Below are 26,667 nucleotides of genomic sequence, written 5' to 3'. Positions count from 1 at the left end.
TGAAATTAACTACATAGAGTTTGGTGTAATGTTTCTAGGAAAACGCAGTTTGCTGCTGGCAAGGGAAAAGAAAAAAACAAAAAACAAATACATTTTCAAATCCAAACTTTCGTGAAAATTCAAATGAAAGTCAGAAGAAGTGAGTCTCTGAATTGTGTACTTTTCTAAATACTCCACATTTCTCCAAATACAGATTTATCAGGATGTTGATTTATAGCACAACTACCCGCTTCTTACACTGTCGGTTATTTTACACGTCATATCCGCCAAGCCCAATTTAGTACCTCTTTCAGATTTGTTCAATTCGGACAGTTTGTCAATATCAGATCCAACATGTTTTTATTCAGTGAATAGCTACAGTTCTCTGGTTATTTCTGTATTTCATCATAAAAGCAGTTTAATGAACCACATTAGTTGAAATTACGTAACTGGAAATGTGTGGTTTCTTTTTTACATTGTTTTATTAAGAAAATAAGTATAAAAATATAAATATAAAACAATATGACTCAGCATTCAAACAGCATGAATTCAGTGTATGACAGTTTTCTACAACATACACTTTCCATTACATGTTACACCTATATGATGAAATGAATTCACAGTTTGACAAATAAACTGCACCAACCATTCACATGAACATTGCTTGTCAAACAGATATAGCAAATAGTATATAGGATGTCCATCGTTAAAAACACTTTGTACATGTACAGTATTTAATGGAGCTGACTCGAAAAGCCATTAGACTCCATCCCTATCCCACCCAAACCCAGTCCGGTACCATTAAACATTGATAGTATACAATACTACTATCGCTCATGTCAATTACAAAACACATTGTCCACATCATTGTTCACAAAAAATCCTAAAATTCAAAGGCATCTTTACTGATTATGACCAAAAACAGTAAAACTTTGAGATTTATACTGTATCTCCATTAAGAGAAAATTCTGCACAGTTCAAGTCTTAATTTTCATTTTAGCATCCACATGTGGATAGCAGTGATTTTTGTTTAAGTGTGTATGTGTGTGTGTGTCTGTGTGTGTGTGTGTTTATTTTTGTGCCTGCACACACATTTATGAGAATCAAATAGACAACTAGTTAACTAGCAAGCTAGCTAGCAAACTAGACAAACGGATAGATAGCTTGATAGGCAGACAGACAGTCAACTAGCTGGCTAGCTAACTGACTAGACAAATAGCTGCCTAGCCAGATAGCTAGATAAACAGACAGAGAAGCATGAACTTGGAAAAGAGAGACTATCTTTGTCTAAGTTTCTCTGTCAGGGCTCTTCCCTATGTACATCTCTGCCAGCTTTTTGAATTGTGGTCCCCAGTTGCTGAGGTAATCATATTCCTGGTCCCCCTCAGTGGCAGCGGACTCCAGGGAACTGAGGGATTCTGCCAGTGACCCAGTGCCCTCATAAGCATACGTGGCCAGGGAGTCATAAGGGGGTGCTGTTGGATCTGAATCATTCTCCTGAAGCCTCCCATTAATGAAGTCCCTGACATCCGTGTTATCCTTTATAGGTGATGTCCTCCGAAAGGGAAACAGCATTTCGGGTATGATGTCCCTGCGTAGCTTGTTAGCATCCATCACCTCTGGGTTGCGCAGCGTGCCAATATCAAAGGCCTGAGTGTCCTCCTCTCCACCCCCTTCATCGTTGTAGCTGACAACGTTGTCTCTGACATCCTCTTTGGAGATGATCAGAGGCTCCTTCTTCCTCTGTCTCCTCAGGGCAGCAAACAGCACCACAATCACTACACAAGAATCAGCGGGAAATGCAGAGAGAGAAAGCACAGCATAAGATGTCTGCCTCCGAACATGTGTCATGCATTAAAGAGCACAGGAGAGCAAAGGCACATAGGGGAAACACATTTGCTACCAGTGACAAATCCTCAACACTGCCTCAGGCATTCACCTCCTATTATTAAAGATTCAGTGAAAAAGCTTTTTATTTCTTTCCCCCTTGAATGTTACATTCACTGTACAAAATGCACGATGGTTAGAGGACCCTTTTTCATTCTCTAACATGCATCCTCATCTTTTTTTCTCCCCAGTAGTAAAAGAGAATATGAGATTGCAGAGTGAGAATGTTTTCAGTGAGTGGCAGTCTTGGAAGGAATTTATTATTTTAAATTAACCTGCTATTCATCAGAAAATAAGATAACACAGGTAGCATAGTTTTCTACTTGCATCCCACCTGGACGTTAATTTTAATGCCTTCAGGCTATATTGTTGAGTAGTGTTCTTTAGCAACATTTGTGATTGACCAGTGTCATTTTTTAAGGAGATGCAGCAAGATATGGACCAGCTATGACGAACTGTTCCAGCTCAGTGCCTGTCTTTTGGAGTCAAGCAGAGGTGAATGAGACAGTCTGTCAGGGAGCTTCAAGCGCGAAAAGCGTTGGATAATGAGCAGATGTCATGATATTTTGCTCAAGAGGAGAGTGCAGAGTTTAACCTTCAGCACACTAAATTTGTGCAATGCGGTCTGCCCACCACCTGACAGAATTTAAAATTTGGAATTAAAGCAGACAGACAGAAGAAAATCTGGTGGCTTGTATTAGAAATTTAGTCACTCGAGGAACACACCAAACTCCAAAGCAATATTTTGACAGAAGGAAGGAGGAAGAGGGTCAAATTCATCTCATGAAAAAGGTTAGGGACAGAGGAGTAAACACATACACATTCATGAGGACAGATCTGTACTTGTCTTTTATTTTGCCCTCAGCAGTTTGCAAGGAATCCTAAGCCTTAAGTGCTTCTATCAAGTATTATGCTGACAGAGGAGGTAAGGTTCAGTGATGGTTGAAACCCATTACTTATTGGACATGCACTTAAAAAAAATACTCCTACATGTTTTTTTAACATTTTCCTCGGTAGAACTGCTACTGCTGTTCCCTGAATGCGGATCACAAGGACGGCTGAAAGAAATGCTTTATTACTTTAGGAAGGAGCATACAACCTTACCTCCCAGAGAAATACAGACTGTTTAGTTAAGTGGTTTTATGTCTTAATGAAGGGTGCCTAGAAGCACCATTGTACTCCTTTTTGAGACAAAAGTAATTATGTTTGATTGTTCACATTTTAAAAGGAATCCAGAAAGACCCTGTGTTGCACTTGGCTACCAGTTATGTAATTTAAGATATTTTAAAGATTTTCTCAGTGTCCTTGATAATAGTTGTTATCCATACCAAATTTAATAGTCTGTTCAAATGTCTAAAATTGCATAACTCCTTGTTTTCTCAATAAGTTACTTTGTACCCTCAATTCTCCTTAAGGAGAACATTGCAGTGGGTATTTTTGGTGTTAGCGTTTGCATCTCATTTAGTAACACTAGTTTAAGACATAACCAAGTTTCCATGACAACTGTAACCACCTGGTTTAAGTGCTGATGTGTGGCATCCTTGTACTGGCCATATTTGTTCGTGTGGAACATGGTCACTGGCATTGCAAAGGCAGGTTTTTATTTTAAACCATTTTTGTATGAGCCATCTTCACTATGGTTTTGCAAGCTTTTTATTGTCATCAGCCAGCTCATATGAAGTAGACTGAGGCACTTCACTCTGTTATTGTTAATACAATCTGTAATGTTTGACTATAAAATACTTAAATAAGCTATTCTTTAATGCAGGATTTAATCATTGTTTTAACATATTAAGATGCTAAGCTGCTGCCAGTCAAAGTGGAGTCCCTAGATAGAGTGGCATCTTTTCAGGAAAATAATTTGGGAGTCCAACCTTTTAATCAATTCCCTGTTTATAATGGCAGACCTTGTGATAGAAGAGAGATTCGGTTTTTCGACTCCATGCGGCCACTTAACAGCATGTACTTGAGCAAACAAGTCACTCTGGTCCATGTTATTGACTTTTTCAGCCAAAATTGCCTGCAGCATGACACGTGTAAGGCCTGCCTGGGGTGATAATTTTGCATTTTGGAGCTATGCTAACTGCTAATATGCCAAAAGAACAGCAAGTTCTCAACATAACCATGGTAGCAATGGTAATGAGGTTGGATAGGGAGTAGACAGATAACTAAACATGTGTACCAATGGGTTTGATGTGACCTTCAAAGACAGGTAAGCCTCGATTTAAAAAACAAATGAATAAAAAATCTTCACAGACCTCTCCCAAAAAACAATGAATAAAACTAGGATCAGCCAGAATTCTGTTCATTTCAATAAGTGCTTTACTTGTAACAATGTTTCTTAAATCCAGTTTCTTTGTTGCCACGTCTCATAAACTAAGAATTCTTCCATGGCAACCGATGTTCTTTTGCTAACCTGATGATGCTGTGGTGTTCTGGGTTTCCACCAGAAAATCTTTTACTCCCAGCAGGTTTTACCTGGATCTTCTTTGCTTTAAATATAATATCATATTGTTTTCTCAGCAGTAGTCCTGAACTTTAAAGTCTCCTTACTTCTTTTGTTGCTCACATCTCACCCCTATATTACACTTAAAGCATGGTAATGTCTTGCCTTGTAGATACACCTTTACCCTCAGTCTTTTTCCATCAAGTGGATACTTAAAAAACATTCTGGTTTTCTACATTCTTTTCCACTGTTTGATTTTTGCTCATTTGTAACTAGATGTGTTACACCCCTATTTTACAGAGTTGTCCAACTGCCCTCACTTGTAAAATTACTTCTGTTTGTACTTTGGCTTGAAACTAATAATAATACTAATACTACTTCTAATAATAATAATCAATTTACACAGCGGCGATGTCTTGAACCTGAAAAAGCAACTGCAGATAGCAGGAGAGTAACAAAGGGTCTGTTACTGTATTTGTTGAAATACAGTAATAGAGATGGAGCTGCAGCTGTTTTTATTTTGAATGATTTATAATTTTTTTCACTGACTTGAATTGAATATCAGAACCGAGTTGCTATTATTTGTACTGAATACTGTTGTGCCTAAATGAAGAAGCAAACATTACAAGAATAAGAAGTTAAAGTTTTCATGATCCCATGAACGAGCCTTCCATTGTCAGTGACCAAACTGGTCACTACCACAATAAAGCAGGCCTGGCTAGTTACCCTAAAAGGAAGTTTGTTTATTTTTTATTATTTTTTGTCAAGACTTTTTACTTCTTTCATTAGACTCACAAAAAGCAGAGAGAGAAAAAAAACCCAAAACCCCAAAAAACAGATTTCATAGGCACCTTTAGGCGACTGCTGTTGTGATTTGGCGCTATATAAATAAAGCTGAATTGAACTCAAGAGTGGACTTACTGAGAAGAATGATGACACAGAGCAGTATGGCCACTAGAGCTCCAGTTGTGAGACCATCTGAGAAGGGCAAGACCTCAGGGTTACACGACTGCATGTTTCCACGGCTGTCACAAGCACACACGCGCACGATCAGTGTGCTGGTGCTGCTCTGAATGGGGTAGTCGTTGTCAGAGATCACTACAGGCAAGAGGTACATGCTCATCTCACGGCGGCTGAAACCTCCCCTCCGTGTCAGGATATTGGCAGTGTTATCTGTGGAAACATTCAGACCATGTCAATGACGAGATAGGTTTCTTACATGAAAGAATAGCTTTCTTTTAATTTCTGTAAATAATAAAAGGACCATTTAATGAGAGGTTTCACTAGTAAATAAAACCAACATGACCTCTTTCGTTTTGTTTAAAGGCTTTTATTATATAAGAGCAAATTACAGCTTATTAGGTAATTATAGACGTCTTCATTCAATGGCACAGTAACATGGTCCAAGTATCAAGTTATGTTTGTTTGTTGAAATTGTAAATATTTGTCCTTGTAATGAGTCTGTTATGTCACATTATCTTATAGTATACATGCCATTATTTAAAGTCTTAGACTAAATGGAGAAAACTGAAAAAAACATGTAAAGTTTTCTGACCTGTTACTGCATGGCTACTGAACAACCATTGCATATCTTGTTTGAAAAGCTTCATGAGCATTTCCACTTTCTTGAAAAGCAAATATTTTCTATTGTAGGGCAGAGAAAATTAAAATCTGTTTGTAACACAGTGCAGTCCAATATAGCTGACTGTGAAGGTTGGCATTTCCACTGTGTTTATTGTGCAGTGAAAGATAATTGGCAATCAACTAGAGCTCTTCAAGAAAGAGTACAAAAATTACAACATCAGAAAAAAACCCTGTAATCGCACAAGGCTTTTGATTTTGAATCATTGTTAATATAAATGAGGATGTATTTGTGAATATTTCTAAGAGTAAAAATGATGAAAAAAGAGAAGAATATTTTACCTTCCCTGTCATCAATGGTAAAATTGGGATTGGTGGGACTTATACTAAACACAAACTTGTGTCCCACGAGAGGTTCATCTGTATCAACAGCACTTATTGTCTGAATCAACTGTAAAAAACAGAACAAAAGGTTAGGGCAACGCAATAGAAAGCATATGAATATATGCAATTAATATTGTAAAACACTGGAATAACTTTTAAGACATTTGTCAGTTTCAGGATTTGGGATATTTAATGAAACACAAATATGAATTATGAAGTAGTGTGGATGAGAATTGGTCCATTCACATGGCAACAACTCAAACAATTTAGACATGGTCAAGACGACCTACTGAAGTTCAGTATCAGAATAGAGAAGAAAGGTGATTTAAGTGAATTTCAACATGGCATGGTTGTTGGTGATACGTGGCCTCGTCTGAGTATTTCAGAAGCTGTTGATCTACTGGAATTTTCCTGTATAACCTAGAGTTCACATAGTATTTTCTAAAAAAGGGAAACTATCCAGTGAGCTGCAGTTCTTTGGGAGAAAATACCTTGTTCATACCAGAGGTCGGAGGAGAATGGCCGGACTGCTTTGAGCTGATAGGAAGGCAGCAGTAACTCAAACCAAACCAAGGTATGCAGAAGAGCATCTCTGAATGTACAGCAGCAGAAAACTATACCAGGCACCACTTGCATCAGTTACGATTAGGAAACTGAGGCTACATTTTGCATGGTCTCAACTAAATTTAGACAATTAGAATATTGGAAAAACGTTGCCTGGTCTGATGAGTCTTGATTTCTGCTGCAAAATTTGGATACCAGGGTCAGAATTTGATGTAAACAGCATTAAATTTCCCTGACAGGTGCGTCAGCAGGATAATACACTATTCCAAATAAATAAAGTAGTTCTAAAGCCGGTGGCGCCAGTGTCCGGCAGCCTCGCCTCTGTCAGTGCGCCCCAGGGTGACTGTGGCTACAACGTAGCGTGCCATCACCAGTGTGTGAATGTGTGTGTGAATGGGTGGATGACTGGATATGTAAAGCGCTTTGGGGTCCTTAGGGACTAGTAAAGCGCTATATAAATACAGGCCATTTACCATTTACCATTTAAAGCAGGGTTCCAACAGGATCCCAAGCCAATACAAGCAGCGTGTCCCTAATGAAGTGGCCTGTGTGTATTGTAGAATTAGATATCCCTTTGATAACCACCATGGTGCCACTTTGATAGTCAGAAATGACATTTTACATGATGTTCTATGTTAGACTATGTTTATTCTGTATGCTCTGCATTCTTTGCTTTACATCACATGAACAATGAATATACATTAATATGCCTCTTACTATATTAACAGCTGTGCAAAAGATTTTAATGTAATTGTGTCATGAAAATTGTGTCTGGGACCACAGTCGCATCTAAGTATTTTCTGTTGCGTGAATACTTATGCAATATATACAGCTGACGAATTTGACCCTGTGCTTCAGTGCCATTTATATATATCCTTATTTTGCTCATGAAACCATGATAATGACGGAAACCACTGATACCTGTCCTGCCTTGACATTCTCACAGACAAATGTGTCGTAGGACATGGCAAACTCGGGGGCGTTGTCATTGACATCCAACACCTTGATGAACACTGGCACTCGAGTTGTCTGACGTGGATTATCTAAAATGATTACATAAATAATTACAGTTATTTACAGCACAGGTGAAAAATTATTATTATTATTATTATTATAAATTAGATATCAAAAACAACAATTACTTATTTCTGTAGCCACCACAGAAATGTTGTGCCATTTGGATGTTTCTCGGTCCAGTGCTTTCAGTGTTGTGATGGTCCCATTCACAGAATCAATGTTGAACAGCCTCTCCAGATCTGTGTGTCGATCAATGGAGTATCTGCAAGAAATAACGTAATTATTCATACCAGTGAGATAGAAGTGCTCACAAATCTCCAAACAGACCAAATCATCTTAACTCTACAACAGATTAGTGTTATTGTTGTTGTAAAATGACCAGTTAAAAGTCATTCTGCTTGCAAGGGGCTGTCTTTGTGAGAAAAAACACACTAACGTCCTTATCTACTTAAAATTGTGTTTTACAAAGTGCATTAATTCCTTCAAAAGAAACTGCTTTCCAGGCATTATCTAAATATGATACATCTTTCTGTGAGCCTGCTCATTTGTCATAGTCACCTTTCATACACAAGTGAAACTGGAATATGCAACACAATACGCCATGTGGCATTGGCCAAGAGCAGCATATCTCTGTGTCAGAGATGGGCAGGCGCCATATGTGTGGAACGGCAGCGCTGAGCTGTGTGAATCGATACAGCAAATTAGGCTCTTTCACTTTGACTTTGTGCAGTGCCACAGAGGGCTTACATAATTCCGGGAAATAAACAGTCTGTATTCACTTCACAATGCTGCCGCCATCTTCCACTGGGAAATCACCAGGAGGGACCCATGAATAATATCCCCCCCCCCCTTCTACACTGACACATGGCTTGGCTGATGGATTAGATTTAACTAAGTGGGCACATTTTAATCCTCGCTCTATAAAACTGATAAGAGGAGACTTTGTATTTCGTCCATGTGTTGCTTGTTTTTGCATTGATTTTATTCTGGTATAATTAAAGCTGGGACAATGAGTTTTGAAACAATCAAATTACTACAATAAAGCATTACACCCAATTGGCTGGTTAGGAAATCTTTGCTTAACAGGCCATTGATTGTTTTGCAAGTTTACAAAATTGCGAGTACCTAATTCCAGATGAAAGGGAATTTGTTGTTATAGGCTAGGAAAGCTATTTGGCATTTTACTCAGAGTCTGGCACAGTGTAAGGCCTCAGCACTTCTGAGCCCTGTAGCATACTTGACTGGCTTGTTGTCAGCATCTGGGTCCCTGGCTGATACCACACCAACGAAGCTGCCAGCAGCCGTGTCCTCGTGCACCTCGATGATGTAAGGGTTCCTGGTGAAAATTGGGGGCTCGTCCACATCCTCTACCGTTACCTTGACCGTGGCGTAGTCTTTGAATTGCAAACCATGGATGAACCTTGCATCCAAGTAGGTATTTTTCACCTCCACTCTGAACTCGTAGTCCCTCTTAGTTTCATAATCCAGTGGCTAGAGATGAAAGCACATCAGAAGTCAAGCTGTAGACGTTTCCATTTAAAAAGAAAGGGGGGAAAAAAACTGTCTGCCTCCAGGATTTTGATGTGCAATTTATTGCTTTTCATTTGTCTGCCTTTATCTTAATCATATTCCAAATTCTAGGTTACAAATCCAAATAAGGAATACTAATCTGGGGATCTTTTGAGAGAATTTCTAGCACAAGAGTTTTTATATTATTCATTTTACTACCTTAGGGTGATTTTACATTTCAGTTCAAAAATAGGCTGTCATATTTTTCTTACATCAAAACTGCTAACTAATATCTAATCTGAAACTATGCTGTCGTGACTTACCGTTTGAAGTTAAATGATCTTTATTTTAGTTGGATGTGAGATATTTTACATATTTAATGTCAACTTAAAATCAAAACCATACTTTTGGGCTTTATTTCAAACTTTTTCCCAAATCCGGAATATTCAAACCAATTACAAAATGTGAAATAATGTAACTACATTTTCTGCCTGATTTTACAGCTATGACATTAGCTGGTTACTTGAACAGTGACTGTGTAAGACACATATAAAATATTATAAGAAATAGAGAGAAACAGAAGATGAAATAGAATTGAGGTACCTTTTTAATTATGATGACTCCCTCCTGTGTGATTTGGTCAGTGATAATATTAAAAATGTCATGACCGCCAACTATGGTGTACTCCATCTCAGCATTACGGCCCACATCTGGATCATCAGCCTTAATTCGCCCAATAGCGGCTCCAATCACTGTGGACTCGACAGCAGTCACACGGAAGGAATCTAAACATGACAGTAAATGGGAAAATTTTTGGTTGCGTGCTTGCTTCATTAATCCATGATCATTTTTATTGTACATAGATTCATGCGCAAAACTCTTGTCTTAAAATGCTTTTCAAAACAATAAAGTACAAAGGAGGAAGGCCTCTTACGATTCGCAAAGCGAGGCGGACTGTCGTTTACATCAGAGAGAGTGATGCTGACTGTAGTGGTTCCTGAAAGCCCTCCCATCTGCCCAGCCATGTCTTTAGCCTGGATCACAACCTGGTAGTTTTCCTTGACTTCTCTGTCCATACCAGGAAGAGCTGTCTTTATCGTGCCTGGAAATAAGAAAAAAGAAAAAGTTAGTCACCACTTTTGCTGTTTTAAAGATACATTTTATTTTGAGAAATTATTTCCTCTCTTACTGTAAATGCGATGAGATTATTATCAATTCTGTCTCTGTCGCAACCATGTCTGCTAGAAAATTACATTTATATGCCTCTGATTTAGTTTGCCAATTAAGTTTTCAAGGGAAATCTAATTGCTGCCCGGATTATGTTTCTTGGCAATGTTTTTTTAGTGTCAGAAGTGCTACATTTGTATACCAGATGCACGATGCAGTACTTTTCTCTGTTTTTTCTTTCTTTTTTTTATGATTACACAACATAAGCATTTTGTTTAAAGTCCTTAATAAATGTAATTTTAGTTTGGTTTTACTTTTAACCTTCAAATCTTTTAAATGACTAGAACTAAATTCTGTGATAACCTCTGTAACATTGTTGAGAACAATGACTTTCAGGGTCAGCGCCCAGTTATTGTGATCTGACTTATTCAAATCATTTTTTTCTTAAATTATGAGGTAATCACTCTGTAAATAAGACAGTGTGCAGTTGTTTGTTGCTTTAACAGGGCTTGGTTGCATCAATCTCTGTTTCCATCTGACACTGAGTGAATGCTTAGAGATGAAATTGACATTGATCATCCCATCTAGCTCTGTTTGGTACGACAGCCTATCAGCCCACTTCCCAAAATGTCAGGCATTACTTATATCCAATTTTAGAAATGCTGTACGTAAATAATGGGACTAATGGATTTGAAAGGGTTTGTCTTTTTAATATTTTATGACTCACAGACAAAATGTTTGGTTTCTTCCATGATATATGCAAGATGAAAGATTGCATGGCTACAAGTACCGCAGTCTTCTTGTAAATATTAAACTCTTACCTTCCTGACAGGAAACTTAAAACATGAACACTTTTTTCAGCCAAACACAACCAACACAATTGGAAATGTCAGCTGAAATTAGTGGAAAAAATAAATCTTGCACATATTTGGATTAATAACCCTGAGAATCAGATGAATCCCCTTTCTTCCTATTTAATTCTCACACACATTGCAACACATTAGAAGCTGCTTCTAAGAGATCCTGCTGCGTTTGGCTTACCGTTTTCAGAATCCACAGAGAAGTAGGGCTGTCCCTGCAGAATGCTATACACAAGCTTGGCACTGTTCCCATATGTTTGATCATCAGCATCAGTGGCAGTTACAGTGGCAACAGATGTACCTGCGAAACAAACATCGAAAGTCAATTTTAATTGATTCTGTTACTGCGCTTATTAAAACAAGACATGATCAAGTAAGTCAGCTTTTGAAATTTAGTTCCATTTGTATAGAGAAAGTTTTCTGCAAATCTGACACTCATTTCCAGAAAGCCAGTTGCTCAAAGTGACCATTATTAACGCCATCAGTGCCCTGATATTGTTCGTATTTATTCAACGACCGGGCCTCTGAACAAAATCAATTTGCTCCAAAAAAGCAAGCGTGCCGAGATAGGCGAGTGACTAAACAGTGAATCAAAATTGATAACCTACACTTTCAGACTGTGATTAGATCTCATCTGGACCCACAGTCAAAATTATTACTTTGATTAAACCCAGGTAATGGGTCTAATTTAAATATCAGTGAGACTAAAAAATTATGGTTTGTCAAGCCTTAAGGAAAGAATACTCTCTCTGTCTCATAAATCAAACCTGGTATGAAAAGATGTAGTAATAACATACACATTTAGTTTTTCAATTCATGCCATGCAGTTTTGACTAATGACACACCAGCCTGTAGCCATTTTGCACACCAATTACTGTCATAAAATATTTTGTGAAAAGCTGAAACTATAATAATAATAATAATCCCCCAAAAATGGAAAAGGTTTCCCCCCCTTTCTGTTAACAGCCCAAAGTGTGGAGAGATAAAGGTACAACTGACATGCTTTTATGCTCGTCTAGGTACAATTACCACTCAACTAAATGATTTTTATTTATTTATATTTTATGCGACTGAAAGAGTGTTTGCAATTACTAATTACCACCAGGACACATACACTGGGGACCCTAAAGATGTGTCTAAAAAAAAGTTCAAATGAATCCATACTTAAGCTTCGAAAGAACTCAGTTCCTCTCAGATACGCTGTCACTGAAATCACTTCCATATTAAGTCCTGCATAATACTCAAGCGTTTCAGTAGTGCTACATTGCAAATACTGTCCTTGGCATTCAGGAGACCTCTGCCGTGTCCTGTTTGGGTCTAACGGTCTCCGTGCATACTAATGAACCCTCAAACATCTGTCCCACTTAGTCCCAGCACTGATAGTATAAAAGGAGGCTGCTGGTTTTTTTTATAGCTGGGTGACTTGGCTAACCAGTGTGTTCAGACTGAACATATAAGGAAGTTTATTAGTCCAGAGATGGGTAGCGGTGACACTGACCCATCCTTTGCCAGGCTTTGAAGCTAGGACGTCTAAGAAAAATGCATTATGAATTCCAAATGGAATATAATTTTTTGTCATATAGGCAATTGGGTTTTGATTTACCCTTGATTGTTTCCGTGTATTAATTTGTGGTTGCATAATTGAGGATTGATTTCAAGTTGCATGCATTACTTTCGTAAGCTTTGTTTATATTCATGCCAACTGGCTTATTTATATTACTTGAATGGAATGAAGTGGAGTGCAATGAAGCAAATCCTTAATTGGAAAGACTGTGACAATCTAAACTTTTAATATTTCTACCGCCTATTAAAAATGGCAAATGGCATTACTTGTTATGAATGCCCAATGAGCCTGACCGTGCGAATAACAATCGCAAAACAGCAAATAACTGTGAAAAAAGTGAACACAGCGTCACATTAAACCAAACCAGCTGACTGATGAATAGCTGCTTGCTTTTTCTGCATTCCCTGAAAATTGTTTTGCCATATTCTATTAACATTATAATGGCATCAATTCTCAGATAAATAAATGTGGACTAATGGTTTTCCTTATAGATTTAGAAGCTAAATATGATCTTTAGTTAATTGTTTAGTCCAGTGGGGATGCAATTTTTCAGAGCACAAATGGCCAGTTTTATATTGCAGCTATCCAGCCAATTAACAGTTATTGATTTAATTTTGTCGATTAATCAGTGTTAAAATTAAACGAACCATAACTTACCCACTTCAGACATTTCAGGCACACTGGCAAAGTAGATTTCCTTTGCAAACTTAGGCGCATTGTCATTGATGTCATGAATTTTGATATTAAATTCAGTGTCAGGCTCCAGCTCTGCATTGGTGTTTCTGTCCAGAACCTTTGCGTGAAGAGTGTACATGGCTTTTTCTTCTCTGTCCAGCCTCTTTGTGGCGTGAATATCCCCAGACTTCTCATCAATCAGGAACAAGGTGCCTGCCCCATCTCCAGTCAGGATGTACTTCACGTTGCCATCGCCCTTGTCCATGTTAGAGTGCAGCTGAAAATCAGAGAGATCCATATTAAAAATTGAAAAGAATCTTAAGACAGACCTGTACAAATTGTGTTATGTTGTATGGGTGTGTAATTGGAGGAATTGCACAGTCTTCCGTCATGGACTTCAGGCTGACAAGAAAGCTTCAGCTTTCAGTAAGACGCATTGATTTTGTGTAACCAATGGCTATAAACTACAAAGCTATTTAAAATTTAATTCTATTACTTTTGAACACTTCTCCATACAATAACAACAGTGCTTCTCAATTGCTAACGTCAAATGTGGTTGCTGTTGTTAGTTTTTGAAGCCTTTGGAAACGATCTAGAGAACTTTGCTTCTACATTTCTCCCGAATTAGATTTTCTTTAACTTTAAACAAGAAAAAAAATCATTACATGCACTACTGGTAGGAGGGAAATGATTTTTTTTGTATTGCCCTCGTCTTTCTCAAGTTGGCCAGTTTTTCCTCTTTTGCCAATTTTGACTTTTGTTCCTTTGTGAAATAATTGTGTAAACCCACCAAGGAATCTGTTTCAGCCTTTGAAAACGGTGCCTTGGCACCAAGAGCATCAAGTGTGACACACTCCATTACTCCAAATCAAATTAGTCGTGGATTTTTCTTCCAGATTGTGCCTTTGAAAAATGATGAGAACCTGACCCACAGCAACAATTGCTAAAATTAGTCACCTCTGACCTATCCATCACCTTGAAGCATCTCCTAAGTGTCACAGACGAGTAATGGTGGCATACTGTGACAGACACTTGATTCAAGCTCATTACTGTACTGGATCTGTCAGCAGATATATTTAGAGCACTATCTCATGGGTTCACATTTTAAATGACAAGTAGTTAGGGACACAGAATGTACGTCAGTAACTTATTAATATTAATGTCTGCATGCTGTGAAGAAACTAATTATTTTTTCCTGCAGTTGGAAGAATAATGTCAACAGTACAACTCCGGATGGAAATCAGAAATGTATTACCAGAGTGGTAGCTATTCTCAGGTAGAATTAAAAAGAATAAATAAGGATGCATGTGAAAACAAGATGCTGTCAAGTTCAGATGAACAGTAGACACAGCATTTGGCACTGTGTGGGGAAATATTTTCAAGCAGATGAACTCTATTATCCAAAGGCTATTAAAGAGAAATATCAGTCAGCTTGAATTTTCACATATATTTGCGTTCTGAGACAGTCTGTTCATTGTTGGTGAATGTGAGCCGTAGGCCAGTGAACCAAGGATTTAAGATGTGTTATGGATGTGAAAGCTGCTACTGCTATTGACTATGAATGACAGTGTAATTTTAGCAGCCAGGAGACTGTTTGTGTGAATTTTTGCATTCAAATAGGCTTCGTATCTGGGCTATGCGCAATTGCACTCTTCAAAAAAAAAAAATCTATATTTCCACAGTCACCTTATCATTAAAAATTATTTTTCATATATTAGTATATAGATTATAGGAGGGTTAGCTCACTATGCATCACTGGAATCCTCTGCGACATAAGAAGAACATATTTCATTACTGATATTCAAAACTGTGACTCCTCACATACTCTTGTGTGCTAACACTGTGATAATTAGGCCAGCGCAATTTCAGACCATGTCACACCACAGCAATTGCATTTTTTCCCATCTTTTCATGATATTCTCACATTTTTTTAATCTGATTATTACCATATTTTTCAGGCTTGTTTGTTAATCCAGTTAAAAGAAAGCTGAGAAGCAAAAACAACAAACAATGAGCCATCAAAGGAGCCTAAACCTGTGCAGCCAAGCTGTCTCAAAGATAATAGGAATTTACAGTCTTTGTAGAGCCCTGTATTTTACATATTTCCCTTAGTCTAAATTGAACCCCCACCCAAGCCCTTTCCCCGTGCACTTGTGCCAATTATTGGATGTCTACATAACGTTCCCTTCATAGTCATGGGTAAAAGAAACATTTTCTCCCCATGGCCATATAGATTTCTGACTTAGTGGAACTGCAAATAAGGAGGGATTCTGCACAAGTAAGCAATGTTAGGAAAAGATACCACGGCATCTAAAAATAATAGTGTTTCTGTTCTCCTGTGTCAGCAAGGCAATGAGCCAGGAACATGGGATTTTAGGATTTTATTTCTTTTGGGATGTCCCATAGAAACTGCACTCAGTACTGCAATGCACTTTAATCATATATTTATATATATATATATATATATATATATATATATATATATATATATATATATATATAGAGAGAGAGAGAGAGAGAGAGTGAGAGATAAAAAAAATTATGATTTTTTTTTTTTTGAGGGGCATGTGGGGTGTTTTTTTTGTTGAAGCACACAGGTTTTTATTGACATATGGCAGAAGTGAGTTTTCATATGTTCAAGTGTGCTAGACTTTGTATCTAACATGTAGCGTAAATCTAGTACAGCTATAAAAAAAGAAAAACTTCCATTGATACTCTTGAGAAAGTGTGGCACAAAGTGTTTTTCACACAGCCCTTACAAAATCTAATGTTTGCACTGTCACACTATATTTGCAGAGATTTAGTGGCTCTCCTTTCAAGGCCTTGCAGCACAAACACAGCGTTTTCAAGGCCTTACAACAGAAGCACAGAAGAGAGCCTTGATGAGTTAAATCGCCTTGCACAAACACTGAGGAATTGTCAGTAAAGCAGCAAAATCATTGGCAATTCTTGTCAGGTCTCTGGTAAGCATTGCTTGGTGCTGCAAAGAGGAGATAGCAAAATAGAGTGTAGAACGGTTACAGAATAATTACTCTTCCTCCTCTCCCCCCGTCTCTTAAGACATAGGCAGGAATTCTTTACTATTAGAGCCATGTACTATAATGTACAATATGTTGGTTAGAGGTACAGCTTACACTATCTCTGTTGCGCTTTGTGTTTTTTGTAACACACACAATTCATGCAGAGGAGTGTTAAGCAAGGCCTTGCAAAAAGCCAAGGATACTTATTGTCAAAATATTAACACCACAAAGTGAGCTACCTTGAAATTTTTAATTTAGGCAGCACATTTTGTTTACAAGGCACAAAAACAATGCAGTGTACCGAGTATTTAATAGGATTTCGTTTACTGCAGACACACCACTCATATGCTGCACAATCCAAAGTTTGCGCTTGTATTGCTCAGCATTGCAAGCCTTCACACTTCACAGCCCTGCTTAAGAAGTAGGGCACCACAGCTGCAGACAGTGAGTGCTCACACTCATTAATGCCCCCATGAAAGTCAGTTAAAATGAGATTTGGTGGATTTACACTTGGATTCTACACACTCGCGCTACATAGAATATATAAAAACATAAAATACACTATGCTTTTTAGCAATTTGACAACTGCTGCCGAATCTGGCTGAAAATACGACTTTAATAATGAAGTTATTTGTCTCCATCATCCTGTGAGGTATCCGACTGCACTATTCATTATGTAAGCCTCAAAGCTGCGTGTCTTTTGAAGTCCTGATAAGCAATATCGTCTGCATTTATTATAGTGCATTTGCAGTCGTGCACTGCGTCCTTTTCAGTTGAGAAGTGAGGCATACAAGTGTGAGACTGTTCTTTACATCACATTTGATTGCCATCACCAAGAAATCAACCTCAAGTGAGAGTTAGTGAGTGTGTGTGGGCTGATTGGAGAGCTTTGATTGAATGTGAAATAAACAAGTTCTGCTACAGTGTGCTACAAAGGCCATTAAGTGATCTTTATGTGAAAGACCATCGAGGCTTTGGTGGCTTTGTGCTGGGTACTGGAGTGCTTTTTACATTTTCTTTCTTCCCTTCATACCTGTCTGTCTGTCGCACTAGTCCTTCTTTGTCTTTATTTTTTACTTCTACCTTTAACATTGATCCGGCTTTTTTTGATTGATCTTTGTTTTTCTGTTTATCTGTCTTTGTCTGTCTCTTTCTTAAGGTCTCACATTTTTGTATTAGTCTTGTAAGGTTATAATCTATATATCTAATTCTTTCTTTCATTCTTTCTTTCTCATCAGTCTTTTGTGATTTTTTTCTATTCTGCTTTTCGTATTTTGTTTTACAGTCTTGTGTTAAGGTTAAATCTTTGATTATTTTTCTTTCTTTGACATTGCTCTTTCTTTTGTTCGTCATTCATTCTTATCATTTTTTATTTTATTTTATCATGCTATCTCCATCAGTTTTACTTGTCAGTCTTTTCTATTGCCTTTTATATGGTCTTTCCGTTTTTTCATATCAGTTTCTTGCCCTACATTAAATCTTCCATAGGCCTCTCTTTCTTTCTGTCTGTCTGTCTGTCTTTGTCAGTTTTTTTGGCCATTTTTTGTATAGTCTTACAGTTTTCCTTTCAGTTTTTATTGCCAGTCTCTGGTTACGGTCGTATATTAAGAGTATATTTCATATAGACCTTTCCATCTTTGGCATTGTTTCTGTTATTTAGCTTCCATATGATCTTGTTTGTTTTTCATTCAGTTTGTTGTGACAGTCAGAGGATCTTAAGTTATTTCTATCTTTCATATTTTTTTCTTAATTTATTTGCCATTCTTGGGTTTTTCTTTCCTATCCATCTTTTGAACAGTCAGAGTTACTCTCTCAGTTTTCTGTATCAGTCTTTTGTATATCTTTCTATATAATCTTTGGCATTGGTCCTGCTTTCTTGTACTGACTTGGGCCCAGAGGGTGCTTGGTATGTTTGCTCGATAAATGAGAAAAATTAGTGATTAAAGTAGGGTTGAAAGTAGGGCACTGATTAATTTAGTCATAGACAACTAATTGATTGATATTTTAACTTGTTCACACTTAAACTCTCCGTAAACTTGGTTCAGGCTATGTGCCTTCATCTTAACTTATTCTTTGTCTGTTTACCAGTCTCTGTTACCATCACAGTTTTTTTCCCTGTAGTTAAACTGATAGAATTAGCGATTTGTATCAGCTTCCTCTGTAAAGCAGAATGGCAGCGTGTGCTTGCCCTATTTTCCCCCTCCAGTAATTTATTATAGGCTCATGTTTTTCTGACAGTTTAATAGTGAATGATATTGGACACAGGAGGAGTGCGGAACCGGTGAATGTGATTGCTGTCATGCCACAGAAGTTGGGTGCCAGAAAGCATCAAAGAGTCGAGAAAAAGCCACATCACACCAGTCACCGACATATCACTGGATGGCCCCATTTATAGGTAGCATTTCCTCTGCTGCTTCATCACATAATACAACAAGGTGAATTTCAGTGGCCTTCTTGATTGATATGTTTTCTTCTTCCTCCCTCTCTTCTTTTTTTTTATTTTTACTGTTCCTTTCTCTTCACCACATCAGAATGATGGTTTCAGCAAAAGAAGTTGTCATATCCCCCGTACTCAACCTTGCACAAGACACTTGTTTACTCCAGAGAATGAGGTGTGTGATGAAAGCCAGCTTCCTCTTAGAAAATTGGCTGTCGACAGTCACCTCATTTCCCTCCCTTGAGTTGATAACTGCAAAGCTCCCCATCACACCTGTCTTTATGGTGCTAGCACGGGTGAGCTGACAAGAAACTGTCTAAACTAGGTGGGTGGAGAAGAGTAGCGCTGTCCCAAAACTTTTTGGGGCGATTCTTAGAGGAGCGCATGTCTTGCAGGAGCCGAGTCTCATGTTTTTGTTTGGCTTGGACTTGCTATGGTCTTGACCTGATATTGATATTAAATTTGCACTGTTCTATGTGCTGGTGATTTACAGGCTGCATAAACTCATATATGAGTTTTGAATTGCTCCTTAGTTTCATGGTGAATGCATGTACAAGTGCCATAGCTTGACTGCAGTAGGTGCCACTGTCTATTTATTTATTTTTTCTGTTTTTCTTCTATTATGTATCACCCATCACTGTGTTCTTGTACATCCATGCCTATTTCAACAATATGACCATTCCTTCCTCCTCAAGTTTGGAGGTAGGAATGGTCATATTGTTGAAAAAGGCTGGTCCACAGGCTGTTTCAGCTTCAATATGCTTTGACTTTCTGTCTGATTATGATCTCACGGAAATTATTATAAAGCCAGAAATGGTTGTTTTTGGTATTAATGTTAAAATGGGATGTTGTTGTTAAATAAATGCCGTCTGCCACATTAAAAATAAAAAATAAAAATCTGTACTTTTATTTTAGCTGTAATAGTATGTTTTCACTGCACAGGGTAATCAAGAGAACCATGGAAAAAGTGAGGTTGTGTACACTTGTTTTCTGTCTGATAGCTCCAGTAACTGTGCCTGTAACAGCCAGATTTCTGGCAGCCCATTCATCTTCAGCCAATTACATCAAACACTACTTCGACAAGCTAAAACTCCTATAATTAGTCTACAGACAATGTGTTTGGACATTTTACCTTGCCGACATATTGATGGTCGTTTCCTGTATATTCCTCGAGCAGAAAGAATTGATTCCACATCCATCCACGTTTGGACCGCTGAAGAATCTTACCATCACTCTCTGGCATCCCAAACAGATTCCCAATATTCCCAGGCGCAAAAGGAAGGGCAATAGTGGGCCACAGGATAGAGAGCATGAGGAGCAGCAGAACTTGATTGGTTATCATGGTATCCAATCAGCTGGGAAATGTCCTGAATGACTTCCGAATTATGGTGATAAGCTTCTGAGAGGATCAGCACTGGAAGGTGGTGTCATCAGAACAGACATTGTATTCCTTTCTTTGATCTCCTTCAGATCCCTGTGAAAAGAGGAAACTGTATTCAAGAAAAAGACCATGACACCTATCTATCGTTTTGACAGTATACAATTAAAACACTCAAATAGCATGTGCACTTGTGAAAACAGCAGCTTTGCAAAAAAGCCATTGTACTCTGTGTACAATGGCTTTTCCTTCAGATTTCCTTCAGATTTTGCTATACGAGGCCAAGAGCTGCACTAGTTATTCAATCACCTTAAAAGCTTCAAAGCCATGATTTAATGTTGAGGCTTGTCTAAGAGCCGTAAGCTTAAGAATAAATTAATATAGTGTCATCATAAAAGAGTGTATATGTTGTTCTAGTAAAATTGAACTTATCTAATGATAAAAATAGAGATGAAGCTAACACGGTGGAACTGATTTGACAAACTTCTAAGTAAATGATAAATGAAAGGCATGAAGTATAAAGAATTTCAAGACATTGTATAATAAATGTATCACCAGATGACTTCGGTAATCTAAGTGCATAACCAACGGATTGGATGTCAAGATCAAATTCAGTTTAATGAATCCTGCTTCTTGTTTTGTATCAAAATGATCTTTGACTTTGACATATTCATTATGTGATAGGGTTTAATGACATTCCTTTTTTTTCCTTAGAAACAGTTCTTCATGTACTACATTTTTACTCTTAAGTCTCCATCGCAGCAACATTCCCCAGAGACCAGAAGCATTTAGAAAGATGTCATTCAATCGTGATGGCCAGAAAAGCAAACAAACAAACAAACAAACCAAAAAAGTGGCTTGTACTTTAGAAAACTACATAAACTTTAATGGTGGGACTACAACACAAGTGATGTACGAGTGGTCAAGCAGTGGTTGTCTTGACTTGAGTCACTTTTTCACTAAGCCACCAGTGATTACGCTGCAGGGAAACTCTGCTAGGTCCTATTAATTTTTCAATGGGCTACTCCACATCCTTTATTACCAACACTGGCATTCCATAGAAATCATCTTCCTGTAATCAGCCGGAGCAAATTTGTATTTTTTTTTTAGATGCAGATAATTTAAGTTTAGTAAATATGGTAGAATTCACAATCAGACATATCTCTTCCACACCCTGCATCTTAAAGGACTGTGGTGCACTTTACTAATTATAAGTTGCATTACTGATGATATGCAAACACTGATGAGATGCTTCAAAGACGGTGAGCATGTTTAAACAGCTTAATACAGGCACCTCTGGGAGAAGTATGCTTCTGACATGAGCAAAATATATTACCCCAACATCCTCTGTAGATTTTTTTTTAATGTTCTGCTTCACAGTTGTTCAGTTACATTTTACAGCTACAGAACAGACTTCCACTAACATATGTAGAAATGGATCGTCTTGCTAAAGGGAAGTCTGTCTTTTTCATCTCTTCCATCCAGTTCACCCCCCTTACCCACTTCCTCTCAATTTTTAGCTCTACTTAATTTTTGCATCCTTTACTGATGGCTAATTTCATAGATTTTTATTCCCTGAAGATGTTTTGATGCACTCCAAAAGGAGAAAATCCATATAGACATACACAGAATTTCCCAAACCACCAAAATTATCTCCAGGTGTCTGTCAGGCTTTGTGCCTGTGAAAAGGTATATTGTGTTATTGGCAGTCTTCTTCCAATACTTCACTAAAGGCTGTGTCCCCACTGACTGGTCCTGATAGGTAATTTGGGTGTCCATGCATAATTGATGGTCTTTTGTAAGTTAATCCTAATAAATCTTACCTCTCTTCCTAAAAGAACCCATTTAGCAGGGTCCCTTTATAAAGGTTAAGGTACGAGAGTTACCCCAGCAAGCACTCACTGTGTACCTCAGGGAACGCTGTTTAAAAGCCCATGTGAGTCGATGCCTCTGCTTTTGTTCAGAGAATTTAAAAAAGGACTGTGAAGTAAGTCACATGAACAAAGGATCTATTAATGTCAGGGAACAAATTAGTATTATGTTTCTAATGATGACAGCGAAATGGCAAATTTAAGTACACGCAGTACTGTGAATAGAAAATCAAAACATGTAGCTGATAGATCTTAATTTGAAACATTGTATTTATTCTCAGTGACTCGGGGAGTTTAAATGAATTAAATCTGTTACGTCAACAGTAATTCTTCAATAACTGATCAAAGTTTTTTTTAATGTATAAGATATATGGATGAGGTAGAGGAGAAAGCTATTAAAACTCTGTAATAACTCTAACACAAATTTCATTGACATGGTAGAACTGACCCAAAGCTTTTAAGAAACTATAAAGATGTTGAACAACAGGCTGCACATATGAATGAAATCCAGCGTTCTGAAAGTACAGAGACTTTAATTTTGTCCAAGTATTGCCGTAATAATGAAGATGAAATGTAGATATCGTTGTAAATTGCTGATGTGCTACATTTTTTATGTTAGTTTCTTGCTCATAATGTGACATTAGTGTGACACGTGCATTGCCGAAATCAGGAAACGCCGCCTTGCAATTAATCTAGTCTGATGCTTGTGATTGCATTTTCTAATTATCATCCCAGCCTGTCCTTGAGTTTTAATAGCATTCTGGATATTAATCTTTGATGTGGTGTGCCTATTAAGCATTAGGCCAGTGTTTCTTTTCAGAATTCTTCCAAACACTCCATTAAAGGATGAGTGAGCATGCTGAATGTACGCCAGATCCTATATACGCAAACTAAATTATCTCAGCTTATTCAACCTATTAAATCGTGGAGTTTATTAAGAAAAAGTTGTTTATGATTAGATTAACTTGTAGGCAGCTTATATGGCTTGGCATTAAGGCACACAGATGTGAAGGGACAGAATTACTTTTAAGTGTTGTCTAGGGTTGTTATTCTTAATCTTGGCTAAGACACAGTCTGGCAGTTGCTCTGCTCTGCTCCGTTTCTGTAATCTGCAAATTATACATTCTTGTTTTGCTGAATAAGAATATCTTTGATCAGATATAAACTAGCTGTTCATCAGGATATGCTTCCTAGAAAAGCGCAGGCTTGCACATTAGTCTGTGTAAAATTTTATGCCCCCAAAATTGAACATGCAGGCTTGCCCATGAAGCCCAAACCGAGCACGCTAACCCTGCACTTTTATTCTCTGACGCTAGTGAGACAATAATTATAGATGCAATATGCAGCAGAGGTCTGGCTAGTAAACCTCTTTAAGAGTTCTCTGCATAATAAACTGATAATCCTCCGTACATGGGAGAATATTGCTGCAAACTTTGGCTCTTGAATATGACTGTGGTTACTATTTACTGCAAATTTCTGCAGTGAATAGACTTGCCATGCTTTAATAAGTATATAAGGGATTTAGCTGTTTAGTGAAGATATAAGACACAAAAAGGAGTTGGAAACCACCCTACTTAACCAAAAATTCATTTTGGATGACATTGATTTATCAAATGAAAATAATCCCCCAAAGTAACACAATACATTTACATTATCCATGAATAGATGCATTGTTACATAAGGGTAGGACAACATACTAAAGACTCAGCTACACAAAACCTCCTACCTCCTACATAAATATCGACCCACTTTGAAACCACAGACTTTTAGACCCCATCTAAATTCTAGTCTTATGTTGCACAATCAAGGAATTCTGCACGTGAATATATTTTAAAAGTGCCATGAATAAACACAGGCAGAGGTGGAGTAATTGGAAAAAGAGAAGACTAAGATGGAGAGAGGGCACAGGAAGGCGGCAAGGTCATCGAACTGGTGTCATGATTAGTCTTGGTGATCTTTTGTACTTACACTGTTTGTCCAAGGGCATGATTTATAGCAAGCAAATGCTGTATTTTTTGCGGTGACAAATGCTAACCATATATGCGAGGTTGGTGCTAGAAACTAGTGTTATGTGATTGGCAGTTTGAGTGGCTCCAGTGATTGCTTGCCGGTATTGACAGAGCAGCACGGACAGAGTATAAATCTAGCATGAGGGGCGTTGATGCACCAAGCTGCTGCACCTGCGCAAACTTCCACTTGGTGGAGCCCTAGACCTTCCCAAGTCGGCCTCTGCCGGCTGCAGTCTTTGGCAAACCTCAGCAAGCTTTACTCATGTTTTGAAATCCTCAAAGCAATTTTGTGATACAGTGCACACTTCCTTGTTGAAAAGCTACTCTAAGGGGGTTGTGGATGCAGGGGCGTTCTTTCTTGAAAAGGGTGCGTTGACAATGAAAAGGTAACAAAAAGAGATTAAAAGAAGAAAAAATGTTTATGCTAAGATGCATCTAGGAGAGTGTATACATTTTAACAAGGTAGGAATGAAAGTCTGACCAAGTAGTTTTAGACAGAGACCGGAAAGAAATTACAAATACTAGAATTTAATTGAGGCGCAAAGCGAGCTTATTACAGTTCCCGTTTTGTTGTGAAAATGCACTCACTTCCCACTCTTGCTTCTCTGTTTGAACATATGTAGTGTTTTTCAAATATGTATTCATGTCTGATTCTTTAAAGCCAGCTTTGCAAATGCTCATGAGAGCCTCTTCGCCTCTGTGGGAGAATGGATTTCCACCTCTTTTCATTCTAATGCCGAAAGGTCGCTCCATATCTGACAATAATTCAGGGACCGTGTTAGTGGCTAATTTGCACTAAACAATAATGGTGTTACATGGGCAACCTGGCGCACACGACTAAACCCTCATATATCACTTTGGTGACTGTGAAGCCGTCTGCGTGTGAGGCAGCACACAGAGGGAGTAGGCTGCTGCTGTTGCTGCTAAAAAGGCTGAAAAAGAGAGTCAGGGTTGGATTAAGTTTGTGCTGTGGAGGATATGCACATATACGTACACTGTAACACTGTTGGCTGCTCTTGTTGCGGTGCTCGAACACCATCATAAACACCTTCATGCATTTTTAGAGATATGAATGGTACAGTGCCTCTCCATCAAATCTGCCCACAGCACATCACAAGTGTGAGCCGCACTCACTGGCTTTCAGCAGACAGACAAATACATCTCCACACACACACACATAGAGTCATATATACAGCAGAAGTGCACTTAGGTGTATGCATAGGCTATACTCATGCATATAAGCTACCATGGGTGCACAGTATGGAGAACATCACACTATGAATAAGTGACAAAGTTTGAATACCAGACTACTGGGTATTTTACATAGTCATAGTATCTTACAGGTACATATTATCTTCTGTGTGACAGGTGTCATGGGCTGAATATTTTACAATGTCAAAAAATAATAATGAACTTTAAAGAAGCTAAAGCTTTTTATTTTTTTTTTTTAAAAAGAAAGCACCCTAAATGATCCTTAAGTTACATTTTTAAAAGGCAAAAAATTTGGAATCTACTTGGATATCACTATGTGAAGTTTCCTTGATTTTCAAGTCTTCCTTGTACATTTAAGAAAATTAAAAAAAAATAATAAAAATTTTAAGGTATACCAAAAAAAAAAAAAATACAGCTAATTCAATTCAGCTGTTTTCCAGCTCTTTGAAGTTCCAACACTTCTTTTCCTGAGATAGCCACACTGCTGCATTTGTCTGGCTTTGTCACAGTGCAAGGAGCAGATCATCCCCTGGAGTCTGAGAGCAGACAAAATATAAATATACCCTTAAACATTAATCAGAAAAAGCCCTTACCTTTGATTCTCACAGCTTAGCATCCATCTGTGTCACTGAGTGCACGGTACTGTGTTCCTACTCCTTAGCAGTGCTTAGCGGTGGAGATTCTGACTCCTCACGGCAGTGCTTACATTCCAAGACTGACAACAGCACAGCTGGTGCGAATGTGTATGGGAGTGTGTGTGAGTGTGTGTGCGTGGAAAAGAGAGAGAGTCTCCTGCTTACTTCCCTCCCTCGCTCTATGCTTCGCTCTTTCTCTCTTCCCTCCCTCGCTCCATTTCTCCTCCCCGCTCTCTGGCTTCTCTCCCCTTTCCTCCTCTACACTTTCTTTCTATCATCTCTTCTTGCTCTGTCTGTGTCTCTCTTTCTCTTTCTCTCCCTCCCTTCCCTTCTTTCCTCCCCCTCCCCTCCTCTCTCTCCCTCTCTCTCTCCCTCTATCCCCTCCTCTCTCTTTCTCTAGCCGTGCATCACTTCTGGCGGTGGATGTCACCGAGGCTGAAGCTGAGGCGACTCTTCCCCTGATTGGCTGCCA

At 38.1% G+C, this 26,667-nt stretch overlaps 1 protein-coding gene across 1 annotated transcript; it reads right to left on the bottom strand.

Moving 5' to 3' along the window:
* Positions 1–511: 511 nt before the first annotated feature.
* LOC134634285 (cadherin-10-like) lies at positions 512–26,389 on the bottom strand. Its single transcript, XM_063483411.1, has 12 exons — positions 26,154–26,389; positions 20,223–20,564; positions 13,616–13,910; positions 11,576–11,695; positions 10,302–10,469; positions 9,971–10,152; positions 9,096–9,349; positions 7,984–8,120; positions 7,763–7,884; positions 6,236–6,344; positions 5,234–5,485; positions 512–1,757 (listed from the first exon to the last, which is right to left on the bottom strand). Exons 2-12 carry the CDS (start codon positions 20,430–20,432, stop codon positions 1,267–1,269), a joined length of 2,340 nt encoding a protein of 779 aa, XP_063339481.1. The 5' UTR covers positions 20,433–20,564; positions 26,154–26,389; the 3' UTR covers positions 512–1,266.
* Between the last annotated feature and the right edge of the window lie 278 nt (positions 26,390–26,667).

This window comes from Pelmatolapia mariae, linkage group LG9 (genome assembly GCF_036321145.2).
Source record: "Pelmatolapia mariae isolate MD_Pm_ZW linkage group LG9, Pm_UMD_F_2, whole genome shotgun sequence".
In the NCBI taxonomy this organism is placed as follows: Eukaryota; Metazoa; Chordata; class Actinopteri; order Cichliformes; family Cichlidae; genus Pelmatolapia; species Pelmatolapia mariae.
Note: the sequence above shows the minus strand (reverse complement) of the source record. Positions and strands in the feature narration are given on the sequence as shown.

Bases quoted from the DNA above. Each gene is read 5' to 3' on its own strand.
- LOC134634285 (XM_063483411.1), bottom strand. From the start codon at position 20,432: ATGATAACCAATCAAGTTCTGCTGCTCCTCATGCTCTCTATCCTGTGG. The intron at 10,470-11,575 runs GTAAGCCAAACG...TCTTATTTCCAG, and splicing joins CTCTGTGGATTCTGAAAACG to GCACGATAAAGACAGCTCTT. The intron at 7,885-7,983 runs GTAATTGTTGTT...TAATCATTTTAG, and splicing joins TGTGGTGGCTACAGAAATAA to ATAATCCACGTCAGACAACT.